This window comes from Streptopelia decaocto (genome assembly GCF_964273445.1).
Source record: "Streptopelia decaocto genome assembly, chromosome: 9".
Taxonomy (NCBI): Eukaryota; Metazoa; Chordata; class Aves; order Columbiformes; family Columbidae; genus Streptopelia; species Streptopelia decaocto.
The window spans coordinates 1,196,648-1,208,798 of record NC_138664.1 but is presented as its reverse complement, the minus strand read 5'-3'; the positions used below and the strand labels follow the sequence as shown (position 1 = coordinate 1,208,798).

At 44.8% G+C, this 12,151-nt stretch overlaps 1 protein-coding gene across 1 annotated transcript in view; it reads right to left on the bottom strand.

Annotated features, from left to right (window-relative positions):
• Positions 1-2,455: 2,455 nt before the first annotated feature.
• Positions 2,456-12,151, bottom strand: part of TMOD2 (tropomodulin 2) — a 29,172-nt gene continuing 19,476 nt past the window's right edge. The window contains exons 4-10 of the mRNA XM_082060521.1: positions 11,071-11,193; positions 10,219-10,305; positions 7,521-7,651; positions 6,835-6,942; positions 6,416-6,559; positions 5,951-6,095; positions 2,456-3,357 (exon numbers count right to left, since the gene is read on the bottom strand). Of these exons, the coding sequence (XP_081916647.1) occupies positions 3,323-3,357; positions 5,951-6,095; positions 6,416-6,559; positions 6,835-6,942; positions 7,521-7,651; positions 10,219-10,305; positions 11,071-11,193 (773 nt within the window). The 3' untranslated portion in view covers positions 2,456-3,322. The remainder of the gene's footprint in view (positions 3,358-5,950; positions 6,096-6,415; positions 6,560-6,834; positions 6,943-7,520; positions 7,652-10,218; positions 10,306-11,070; positions 11,194-12,151) is intronic.

Genomic DNA, 12,151 nt, shown 5'->3' with positions numbered 1-12,151 from the left:
TCTTGAGTAACATGCACCACGGTGTGCGCATGCAATTACTTTTCTTCCAGAAATATCATTTTATCTAGAGTTATACATGTACACATATGGTCCTAGTGTGCGCTACAATTCACATGTATGTTAGGACACGCACAAAGTTGAGCTTTTCTGTGAAAAAACTGTATAAAAAATACAAACCAAACTGAAGCTGTCAACACGAGAAGCAATGTGCAAAAATAGACAGTTACTCCTGGATGTTCGCTTAAGAAAAAAGGACTCTTCTGTCCCTGTTCCCCATTCAGCATTGAGTATGCCCAATGTTGCTTGAAAGTAGCATTTAAAATAACTAGTCACGCCCTGCCCCGCTTCATGTTAGTTGAAGAGATTTTTAACCAGCTAAATAATCCTATATTAATATGAAAATCTGGCTTTGAGCATCACCATCGTGTGGTGGTGTTGTATCACACGGACATCTAAACCGTTGCAGTGTGCGACTGGTGATGCTCCAGGCCGGGTGGCAACCAAGGCCTTGTGTGGAGCACACCAGAGGCAGGACAGACGTGTCCCTGGTCACCGAGCCCCCGCAGGGCTGGCAGCAGCCGCCTGGAGAAGAGGCCGAGGGTTTAGGAGTTCTCATGTTGTCTGGAAGGAGCCAGAGCTCCCAGGTGCCCGCCAGGGGCTGCGCAGCTCCAGGCACTGTCTGGTGGGGCTGGTGTGTGAGATGAAGCTCTCGAGTGCGGAGAGCACGGCAGAGGAATGGATGGAGAGCCCCCGAGCCTTCCCCAGCCCTGCCTTGGTCCCTGGTGCAAACTAGAGCTGATGTGGATGGAGCCACCTGGCTGTGGAGCCACCTGGCTGTGGAACCCCCTGCGCGGCTCTGAGCCGCGGCACAGGGTGACGTGCTGCAGACTCTGTGAAGCAAGCAGACCAAGCCATCCTCGTAAAACTGCTGCATGCAAACACCAACGCTTTAAACGGCAATTAAGACTAGAAATGGATTGCACTTGTTTCCCTTAAACACATATACATACCACCCTTAAAAAAAAACAAACAAAAAACCCCAAAAACATAAACCAAAAAAACTTCAAAATGCCTTAAAAAATTGATTGATAGTTGGTATTCCCTTGGTATTCCAAGGAAAAGAAGAAGATAACAGGGGCAGTGTGATTCTGTAACCACTGACTTCTGTCAGCAACTGCAGTCTTTTGGTTTTGGGGATGAGGATTCTTCCTCCCCATGAGAGTTGATGCTGCAAAGCCCAGTATCTCCCAGTCATCCACATGTTTTTAGGGACTGTTTACTTAAGCCCATGCAAAGTTATGACTGCGTTACAGAACTTTTTTTTAAATGGGACATCAAAGTTTTTCCCAGCAAATCCTGCATAGATCCAGGGAAAATCTTGGCAAGACTGCCCTGTGTGTTATGTTTTCACTTGCAAAGCGAAGGTTTTAGCCTTGTTCTGAGGAAGGGAAGGAGAGGTGGACATTGCAAAGACTAGAAGCTCTCCGGAGAAGTAAACCGTAGATACTGTGCTTTAGATCCCAGCTCAGCAAGCCACTTTGACAAACCGTTTTAAGTGGGATTTCAGTGTATGTTATTCGGTTTGGACTCCAGCGTGAAGACCATTACCCAGCAGGCAGAGTGGTGCCTTTGACCTGCTCCTTTCCACTCTAAAAGGCACGGAGGGAGGGTTCATCCTGTTAGCTTGCGCTCCAGCTCTGATCACTAGAACATCACTTGGGGAAACACGCCAAGCAGGTGCTGACGGCTGCTGGTGCTCTCCGTGATTCTGATCCCCGGGCGCCTGGCACTGGGGTGAGCCCATCACCTTCATCCCCCTCGTCCCCTTGTCCTGATGGAGCTCTCGGAGGAGAGGCCGCTGTTTCTAGGGTAGCAGCCATAGCCCCTGGGCAATTTCTGCAGCTTTCTGAAAGCGTTGATATGTGTGACACACCTGACCCGCGTCTCCCTTGGCCCTTCCAGTGCCTGTATGTGTAACCGGAGGGAAGCCCAGGCTGTCAGTCAGACAGCTGGTGGCAGCGCTGAAACCACGGCAGAGAGCAGGGTTAGACTGTAAAACGCACGAGATGAAACATCAGACTGAGTTATTACTAAAATGTTGATGCTGCTGCTTCGCAAGTGTTTTCCGCTGGGTTAATCTTAAGTCCAGCATCTGAGTTAAGGCCCTGATTTAGCAAAGCATTTGTGCGTATGCTGAAATCTGCCCTTATTCAGCTCAGTGCTGATGCAAATACCTAAGTGCCTTGTGATACAGGGACAAACCTGAACTGGAGCCTATAAATGTAAGTTATGGAGCTGTCACAACTGCCCTTTTAATATATTTTTCCCCTGGTAGCATAGCTGCTCTCCTGGCTTAACAATTTCATTAATCTTCATCTAAAAGGTCCTGAGAACACTTCTATAATACTAACAAAAGTACATAAATATGAGAACTAAAGCAAGTCAAACACATGGCTCAAAGCAAAACAAATATTGCTCAGAATACTTGTTTAGACTAAGATTAATAGCTGTAAACTGTGCATTCTAGTAGCAAACAAAAACCTGTTGGCCTAGGAAAAATTCCAAAACATTCCAAGTCTACAGGATTGGCAGCACTAATGTTACTTTACAATGTGGAGGAAGGATAACAAGTATCAGTGTAACATTGCAAAATGATCCACCTAATGTAAGTTGATGTAAACAAGTAGGCTTTGACAATGTTTGTAGGTCTGGGCGTGATCCTGCGCTTGGACCTGAGCGGGTGGAGAGCCGGGAAGGTAGAAGGGCGCTGCTCCAGCTGTCCCGGGTCTGCTGAGCCCAAAGAGGCTCCGAGATGCCGCAAACCTACCCTGGCATTACTGGTTGTGCTCCCGGGAGCGTCCCATTGCAGGAGTCACTTCAGCAGGACCGCACCCGTACAAGGATTATTCACAAACATAAGGCATTGCAGAACTTGGCCCTAAAATTGCTATTTTCAGCAGAGAATCCCTTATCCGTACACAAGATCATATTTTAACACATCGAAAAGTGTCTAAAATAAGGGTAAACATCACTACATGTTATGCTCAGCAACACAGTTAAGATTCTTCATATTGGCTTCAGATATTGCAAAACATTTTTTTTCACTAAAATTAAACCCACTATGAATCTTTCTCATAAAAATTAAATTAACCATGAAAGTTAAAAATGAACAGGCTGCATTCTCAAGGTTTAAAAGGTGGCATTAACCGAAATAAGCAACTCCCGTTATAATGGTTTTCCAGTGCTTTCTCTTCTGAGCAGCGAACACGGAGATTGCGGTTGGCGGTGGCCTCGATCTTGCCTCGCATCCTCTATGGTGTGGCTATTGCCGCTCTCCTTCCACCCGCTTTTTACGGACTAGACCAATAAAACAAGAAACAAGCACTCAGTGTTGCTTTCCTGAGAACCCGGGGACTCCTCTCACCGCCACACTCCCCTCCAGCAACAGAACAGGAAGGAGCTTCCAAGAAACACTCAGCAGGATTATGTCCATAAGTGTCATAATTAACAGATCTTAGTGCTAAGCAAAACAATTGTAATTAAACGGCAGTTTTCTAGGTCACAGATTGTAGAATTTCACCAAGTGTTTATGTCAATACATTTTCTATAAAAATCAGATTCTGAGCTAAAGGTTTTGGGTGATGAAGTGGTCACCATTTCCAGTGCTTCCTCCCAATGGCTCCATTCAGATTTTGGTTACAGTTCTGTTGTTGTTTTAAAAGCCACTGCGTTACAACTAAATTGATATTGGTGTGCTCCAGTCTGCACGGCAGTACTCTGGATTATTCAAGCATTAGGCATCAACAATTAATGACTTCTCTAATTGCACAAGTGTATACTATAGGTAAGCAATAATCACATCCTTTCAGAAAATAATTTGAAGTGCTCTTAGGTATTGATATCAGTGAATATTGGTAACAAGGAAAACATCATATCAAACTTTAAATTATCTGCTTAAACTTGACATGCTCTGATTGCATCAATCATCTGATAATAAGTAAATTAACTCTGGATTCTCACAAGAAACCAAGTAGGCTGAAGTTGCCATTTAGTGAAGCAGAGAGCAGTGAGCTTTGTGTTATGGGCAGGATTATTTCGGCCCCATGTTAATTTTTACAGCACTTAGGCTACATGACAGCTGGTACAGAGTAGGTCTGGTTGGGCAGCATTTGCTACTCCGCACTTTAATGGAAAGGTAGTGAGTCTTCTCTGACTTGGCCGGGCAAGGTTAGTGAGGTTCTCCTGGTTTATGTGATACAAAATTTGGTGTTACATCAAACTGTCACATCCTGTTTCTGATATTGAGCTGCAGTAAAGCTGAATGTATGAATGCTTTTCACTACAGAAAGTCAATGACAACAACATATAACTACAAAAAATCCCATTAGTTCCCTAGCAGGAGGTTTGTTTCATAGTGCTTTCTTGGCAAATAGACTGCATTATTCCTAAGCCTACACGGTAGCATCAGTCATTTGTATCCGCTTTCAGTGTTTCATTGCTTCATTTATTTTATTGAATTCTGTCCTACTAAATCTTGAACAAAACCGCACAATACAAAAGCTGGGAAATGAAGGTAAGGTACAGGACATGTGTCTAATGGTAACTGGCTAAATAGTGGAAAGAAGGCTTTTCTCTCCTCCTTGCTGGGATATTTCAAACACCTGGGCACTAACAGTTTCAGGACCAGCAGTATATCACTAGAATGCTTTGGTACTGCTAAAAATGAAAACAAATAAAATTATGTGTGAAAGAAATAGGTTCTAGCTCAACTTTTGTTGTAGTTGTCCCAGGGAGAAACCCAAGCTGGAGCCAGCAAAGGCGTCATGATTTGACACCCCACTCGGAGGCAGAATTGATTAAAAGCGCATAATTAATGTGTTTTTCTTATTATTGTCTACTCCTCATGCCTAGTCATCTCCTCCTTATTCTGCGTATTGAGCACACAGAGCAGAGCAGAGCATGTCACACGCAGGTAGCGCTTGCAAAGCTTTACTGTCTTTGCCTGTACTTGGTCACACAGGCAGGAAAGTACTTTTGTGTTCTCTGGCTGGACAGACTCGGTCTGTCCTGGGCAGGGCAAAGACATGAGGACGTCTGTGGTCCTGAGCAAGCAGGATGGGTTTGGCTCTCTGCTCGCTGGCCAGAACAGCTGGGAGGGCAGCTGGAAATCCAGGGTGCTCCATGGAAAAGGCGGCAGCAACTTCCTTTCCCAGAAGGAGTGGAAGAGAAGAATAGTGGCTCCTATTCACAGTAAGATCTCTACTGTTGTCTTCTCTCGAGTCTGTGGAGCTATGCATCACCCTTCACATATAGCACAGAATCCCAGAGTGTCAGGGGTTGGAAGGACCTGGAAAGCTCATCCAGTGCAATCCCCCCATGGAGCAGGAACACCCAGCTGAGGTTACACAGGAAGGTGTCCAGGCGGGTTGGAATGTCTGCACAGAAGGAGACTCCACAACCCCCCTGGGCAGCCTGGGCCAGGCTCTGCCACCCTCACCGGGAACAAGTTGCTTCTCAAATTTAAGTGGAACCTCTTGTGTTCCAGTTTGAACCCATTGCCCCTTGTCCTATCACTGGTTGTCACCGAGAAGAGCCTGGCTCCATCCTCCTGACACCCTTTATATATTTATAAACATTAATGACATAACTCCTCAGTCTCCTCTTGTCCAGCTCCAGAGCCCCAGCTCCCTCAGCCTTTCCTCACACGGGAGATGCTCCACTCCCTCCAGCATCTTGGTGGCTGCGCTGGACTCTCTCCAGCAGTTCCCTGTCCTGCTGGAACTGAGGGGCCACAACTGGACACAATATTCCAGGTGTGGTCTCCCCAGGGCAGCGTGGAACGTTGTAAAGGTAAAATTCACTCTTGGGTACTGACAGGAGGAGCTGTGTCTAGAAAGTTCAGAGCTTGGCTCACATAAACAAATGATGAGATGTGGTAGGAGCATCTTACCCAGATCGTTGTTCTTTGTGATAGCTGCTGCTACCCTGGTTCTTGGACCTTGCTTTGTGAACTGGTATCCAAACTTGAGAATCTTGGAGTTCTCCTCCAGCATCTTGGCAATCTCCATCTCTACAGCTGTCCCCAGCTGCTGCCTCTGGTGATAGGGTGAAATATCCCCAAAAGAAAAGAAAATATTTGTTTTCATATGAGAGAGATAAGTGGTTATATTTTAGTACTGTGCTGTGAACTACAAAGACAATCCCATCCCTGGAGATTTTGCTCTGGGTTTCATATTTGGCTTTGACCTGTCTTATTTAGAAGCTTTCCACGGTTTGGTTGCACAGGCGTGGGACCTGAGCTGCAGAACGACTGAGCCCCAGAGGCTGCCTTGGCTTGGCCAGAGCCCTCTAGAACGCCCAGGGAATCCCTATAGAAGGGAAAGAAAAGTGGACTCGCTCAATGCTCTCTCTTTACCTGGTTGTCAATTTTAATCTCTGTCAGGGATTCATTCTCTTTTAGTGCATCAATCAGCGCCAAAATACCCGTCCCAGTGATGAAGTTGGATTCCACATTCAGACTCTTCAGGGTTTTGTTCACTTTCAACATGTCTGCAAATGCCTGAGTGACCAGAAAGAGGGAATGTGAGAGAACATCTTGAGAGTTTCAAGGAAGAACAGGGAATGTGCAAAACATGGCTTAGTACCTACAAACAAATAAAAAACAAATGGGCTTAGAAGAGCATATAAGTAAATCAGAAGAGATTACACCTCTACTTTGCATAGTCACAGGAAAATGCTCCAAGGGAACAAGAAGAACGCATCCTAAAGCACACATAGACCTACTTAAAATTGTTGTGTTGCCTTTTTTTTCCCCCAAACAGTGTTTAAACTTACAATAGCTACAGGGTCATTGCTTCGAGTAGCTGCCAGGCTGAATGTCTTCACGTGTGTGTTGCTCTCCAAAGCTTTTGCAAATTCTTTCAGTGTTGGAATAGGAATATTCTGCATTAAGATGATAAATTCAGTAATTAGGAAAGCTAGACACTGATTTTAGTTATTATCAAACCAATTGATTAATAGCCATAGTCTACACAATGTAAACATCTGCAATGCCTTTAAGGGTATCTCAGCGTGGACAGTGTGTTTGGGTGCCCGTGGAGCTGCGCTGGGGTGTGAGGGCAGCGCTGCCTTTATCTGGGTCAGGCCAACGCAAGCAGTGACCGGTCTCTGAGCTACTGCCCTATTTTACCACCGGTTGTTCAGTCTGTGTGCCAGATCCTCCTCCATTTGCACGTGTGGGCTAATTGAATTTGGCCGGTGGTGATTGCATAGTGCCCATGAGATATCTTGCTTTACAGGGCAGCCTGGGGGAGTCACCCCTTGGGCTTTGAATTGGCATCTGATTCAGTATCATGCATTGGTGACCTCAGAGCCTGTCCAGCAGTCCCCTCCACACCCCTTTCCTGTGTGTCCTGCTTTTCCTGAACAGCAGAGAGAGAAAATTTGAAGATAAAAGGCAAGGGCTTTGGAAAATATTTGAATAAACCCTCCATAAACTGTAAATGAAACACAGCACCTACCTTTATGTTGTTGAGATTAATTTCTGTAAGACTAGGATCATTTGCTTTTATCCTTTGTAAACTGGCTTCCACGTTGGTCGGGTTAGGTGGCTCCTCAAAGATGGGTTTGACCTTTTCACCTTTCACCACATCTGCAACACAAAACCTCAGCAGATGTTGACATGAGGAACAGGCATCATCAGTAACAGGCTGACTTTCCAATTCCCGTTTAGCTTTGGACTGTAGCATTCAAGAGAGGGTTTATATGAACCACAAAACTTGGAAACAGGACAATTAACCCCATTACCCCCGCAATGCCCTTTGCACCTTGTGCACACCCAGACACGTGTCGGTGGAGGTGGTGGTCACAGCGGCTGGGTGGCATCGTCATGAGTAAATTCTTCTTTATGTACTGAAGTCCCAGTACAATTAATTTGATCCAAAGCAGCTTTAAAGGCTATTGTATAGGATGCAATATACTATAAGGTCTGATTTGTTCTTTGTCTAATTCCTGTAAAGGAAGGTGTGCTCAGAAAACATCTCTGCACCTAGGAATAGACTGTGCTAACATAACGGAACGTGATCAGGAGGCCCCTCCGTTTCCTTCTCTTGGCTGATGCCGTCAGCCTTACTATAAATTCAATTAGCTCTTGTAAAATTGCAACATCTGCGCTTTCTAAAGAATAATAATAAAAACCCCACTATCGAAGCAGGAAAAGCAAGTCTGTCTGCTGGCACCAAGATTTATGAAGCCTTTGAGTATTCAAGCTCCAACGAGATCCTTTTTTTTTAATGCTGAAATGCATACAAATCATCGCTTAGAACACAATTAGTACTTCTAATTCCTGCATACGTAGTTATGGAGATTAATTTATAAGCCCTGACCATCCAAGCCACTAGAGGCAAGAAGGGAATATGTTACTGACCACAAGTATGTTTAAACACTTCAGCTGTTCAGTGCAATGGGTAACGTTCACACCATATCATGGACCAAAAGAAAACCAAATACTTCTTTTTAGAGCTCACAATCTCAGTAGAGATGGAGTCATCCGCGAGCCTCGAGCTGGTTTTACTCTGCTCCTTTTCACTTTGAACTCTTTTTTTAGTATTTCCCCAAGAGACCTGACATATCCCTAAATAACACTCTGGCCCTCTAGGGAGTAGGGAATTGAAAACTACTCTAAAATGCACATGGGGAATTCACATTGGATGCAAGGATGGAAAATAAACACAAGACAGCAAATCATTTTCCACACTTGCGGCAACACTTTGTCGAGCTGGGAGCGAGGGGAGAGGCCTGCAGGCCGCGCTCAGGTTGGGCAGCACAGCACGCTCAGCCTCGGCTTAGCACGATTTGTCATTTTGTAATTCTTCTTGCTTCCCATGAGTTTTATTTTGCTGCTTTAATCACGGTGCTGTTCGCTGCATTGATTGGCAACTTTTGCGATGTCTCCTTCTTTTACTGAAAAATTCCACTTGGCTCAGGAAAGTTGTTGCTTTTGGACCAAAGAGTACAGCGATGTGACAGTGATCTTTCTGGTTCTTAAGCCTGTGATTGGAACATAGTTTAGCTGACTTGCATAGCTGACATTTTGACTCGGTACAACAAAAATATTCTGAAATCTATGTGGATTAGCAATGCATGCAGTTGCCTGTTATGAGATAGATGGCAGCTCGCACAGGGCCCTGCTGGGGGGGCTTGCAGAGCATCCTAATCCTCAGAACAATGAACTGACATTGCGTCCTGTCTGCTTTCTCTCCTCGCCTTTAGTAATGAAGAATGGAAATGAAAGTCCTTGGTAAAGTTGCTGTTCTCATGGCCTTAGAAGAAGAAAACACTTTTAGAGCACTGTTTCCCTAGAGAAGGGCGTTCCACAACTGTGTCTTAGCAAGCAAAGTTTAGCCCACTTGATATCCCAGAGCTTGGAGGGCATGAGCTCTGGATCAAGGCTTGGCCGCTCTCAAGAAGAACTTGGAATTCAGACATACCCCATTTCTGCCCCCATCCAGCCTCCTGTCGGCTGCTGAGCTAAGAGCTGATTCACCAACAGTCTGTTTATTTAGTGCAAACATTTCTGGATTTGCTTTCAGTAACTACAGCTGTTTCTGTTGGGGGGTTCCTGAACGATCTTGCCTCCTGCCTACCTAAGGAACATTTAACAGGGAGCGTTTCAATGCGCTGCCGCAGGAGCGAGTGCGGCTTCCCGGGGCTCTGCCGGCGATCCTGCCGCCGTCAAGCCCTGCGGTTACAAGTGGTTTATCGGTTGCGTAGGTACTCAGAGTAGGTACTCAGTGTAGGTACTCAGTGTAGGTACTCAGCGTAGGTACTCAGGCGAGACGGCCACCTCTGAGCTACAGCTCGCTACGTGCTCTGTCTGCTGAACTGAAATCAAAATATGTATGTCTTGACTTCTTAAATGCTCCCATCCTTTCAAGCCGCTCTGCAGAGCCAGATATGGCTCTCTAGGAAAACAAAGCTCCTTAGGAATTACTTATTTGCATAGTACTGCTGTCATTATAGATAATGAATTTTAAGATTGTGTTTACTTGAAAGTAAATAATTAGATGAATAATTAGGTCAATTAATAATTCATTAGATCATGAATTAGATCAATAAAGGCAAGGCCCAGTTACTTCACACTAAATTAGACCAATATGCCCAACCTATAGGTGTCCCTAAAGATGACATATAGCCCATAAGAGAAATCTGCTTGCTTACTTCTCACGGTTCCTTTTCCATCTTTACTGCGGGCTCCTCCTTCATCAAATTTTGGGTTGTTGACCATGTTGTGCACTCCAAGGACAGCTAGAATGTGGAAATGCCAGCAACAGGATACAATGTTAATGGCAAGGGCAAAGACTGCAGAAAAATATCTGCTACAAATCCTAGTTTAGTTCCCCAAACAAAATCCCCTTTATAAAATATTAACTGAGTCATGCTTTCTGGTAGGGAGAGTCTTTGGGGTCTAAATACTGGAGATACAGACATTTTTCATATAGATTTTTGAACAACCGTGTCAATGTAGTATAGGTGGCAGCAATGCCAGCTGGAAGGCAGGCTGTGGGTCACCTTGCCCAAGCAGGAGCGTTGCCAACACTAACCAGGTCAGCCGTGCCTTTGTCCGGCTGGAGCCTCAGAACATGCAGGGATGAAGTCCCACAGTCTCTTTGGGTAACTTGTTTCAGTGCTGTACTGCTAATCTTTGTAATTTTTTTACCTTCACTAATATATAACTTGAACCTCTTATTGCTCTTTGTATTGGTTGGCATATCTGAGAGTAATTTGACTGTGCATGTGGTTAGCTTAATAAATTGGCATTCACGCTGGGGTTTCTCATAGCAGGACATGGATAGTAACATGCTTGGAAAAGAAATAATGTATTCCAGGACTTCAAAATAAATGCTGAGGATATAAACTCTGATGAGTTTGGGCACCACATGGCCTGTAGGTTCTGCACCTCTCTGTGCGGTGGAACAGCAGGTCCTGGGGGGTCGTGAGACGCTCCTGGTGGGGGGTGCAGGCAGAGAAGAGCTGGGTGTGCGGGGGCATCGTGCCTCTCTATTATCTAACCTGCAAGATCATAGAGCTCCGTGTCCGAAGCGCTGGCCAGGGCTTCTTCCAGTTCCGGATCCAGGGTCACTTTCTCTTCTGTACAGGTTTCTATGGGCTTTTCTTTAGGGATAAATATTTTTCCTAAGAGAAGAAAAAGCCAGAGTGAGCAATGAGTTATTGGAACAACTCCTCTCTCTGCCTCCTGGCAGTGCGGGGAATGGGTCTATGACGGTGGGACTGCTTGGAAATAACCTAAAGTGCAGGTTTTCTTCTGTTCTCCTCGATGCTGTCCTCCACACAAGATCTTAGTGAAAGTCTAAAGAGAAAAGGTATCAATATAGCCGGTCCTTCCCTATGGACTTTGGATGTGGGTAGGCCAAAGAAACGCGGGGTAACAGAAACCAGTGCAGGCTCGAACTTTCCCTGTGCGGTTCACATATATAGGAATACAATTTCTAGGCATTTGTTTCAGGCATATGTAATTCTTGGATGGCAGCCCAAATCTTTTAAGATGTGTGTATGACTCCCAATGATAGTTTCATTTAGAGCATTCTTGGCAGATGTTTTAGAAAAAAATTCTATTACTGGTTATATGAAATATTTAAAGGGGTAAGGTCACGTCAAAGATGGTAATATATATCTTCAATATATGTGGGCCTTGCTGGCTTCCAGTGGCATTTGAAAAATATCCTTTTTTGTGTTCTCTAGATAAGAACATTCTTTTGCTTTATCCCCCCGTGAAGAGATGCTGTAGCACAGCAGACAGAGCTTAGAAGAGCTTATTGCACGTTATTAGGAATTCATGACCTGTCCACCAACAGCAAAACGGTGTTTATAGGCGGCTGCCAACCAGGTTTCCTGCGTTAATTTAAGGACAGAGTTCAAAGATTCAGGAGGTCCCTCCTGGTCCCACATCAGTACGCTGTAAATTCAATACACAGTGCCACCATGGAATTCACTAACAAAATCAAACATGGGTTGTGGCTTGCTTGTTTCAATGGTCCAGCTTAAATTAAAAATGTATTATTTGGAACAAGCCTTGGAAGAATAGTGATGTTTTATTATTTTAAAGTGAGGCTTATGAAGAAAGGCTGCTGGT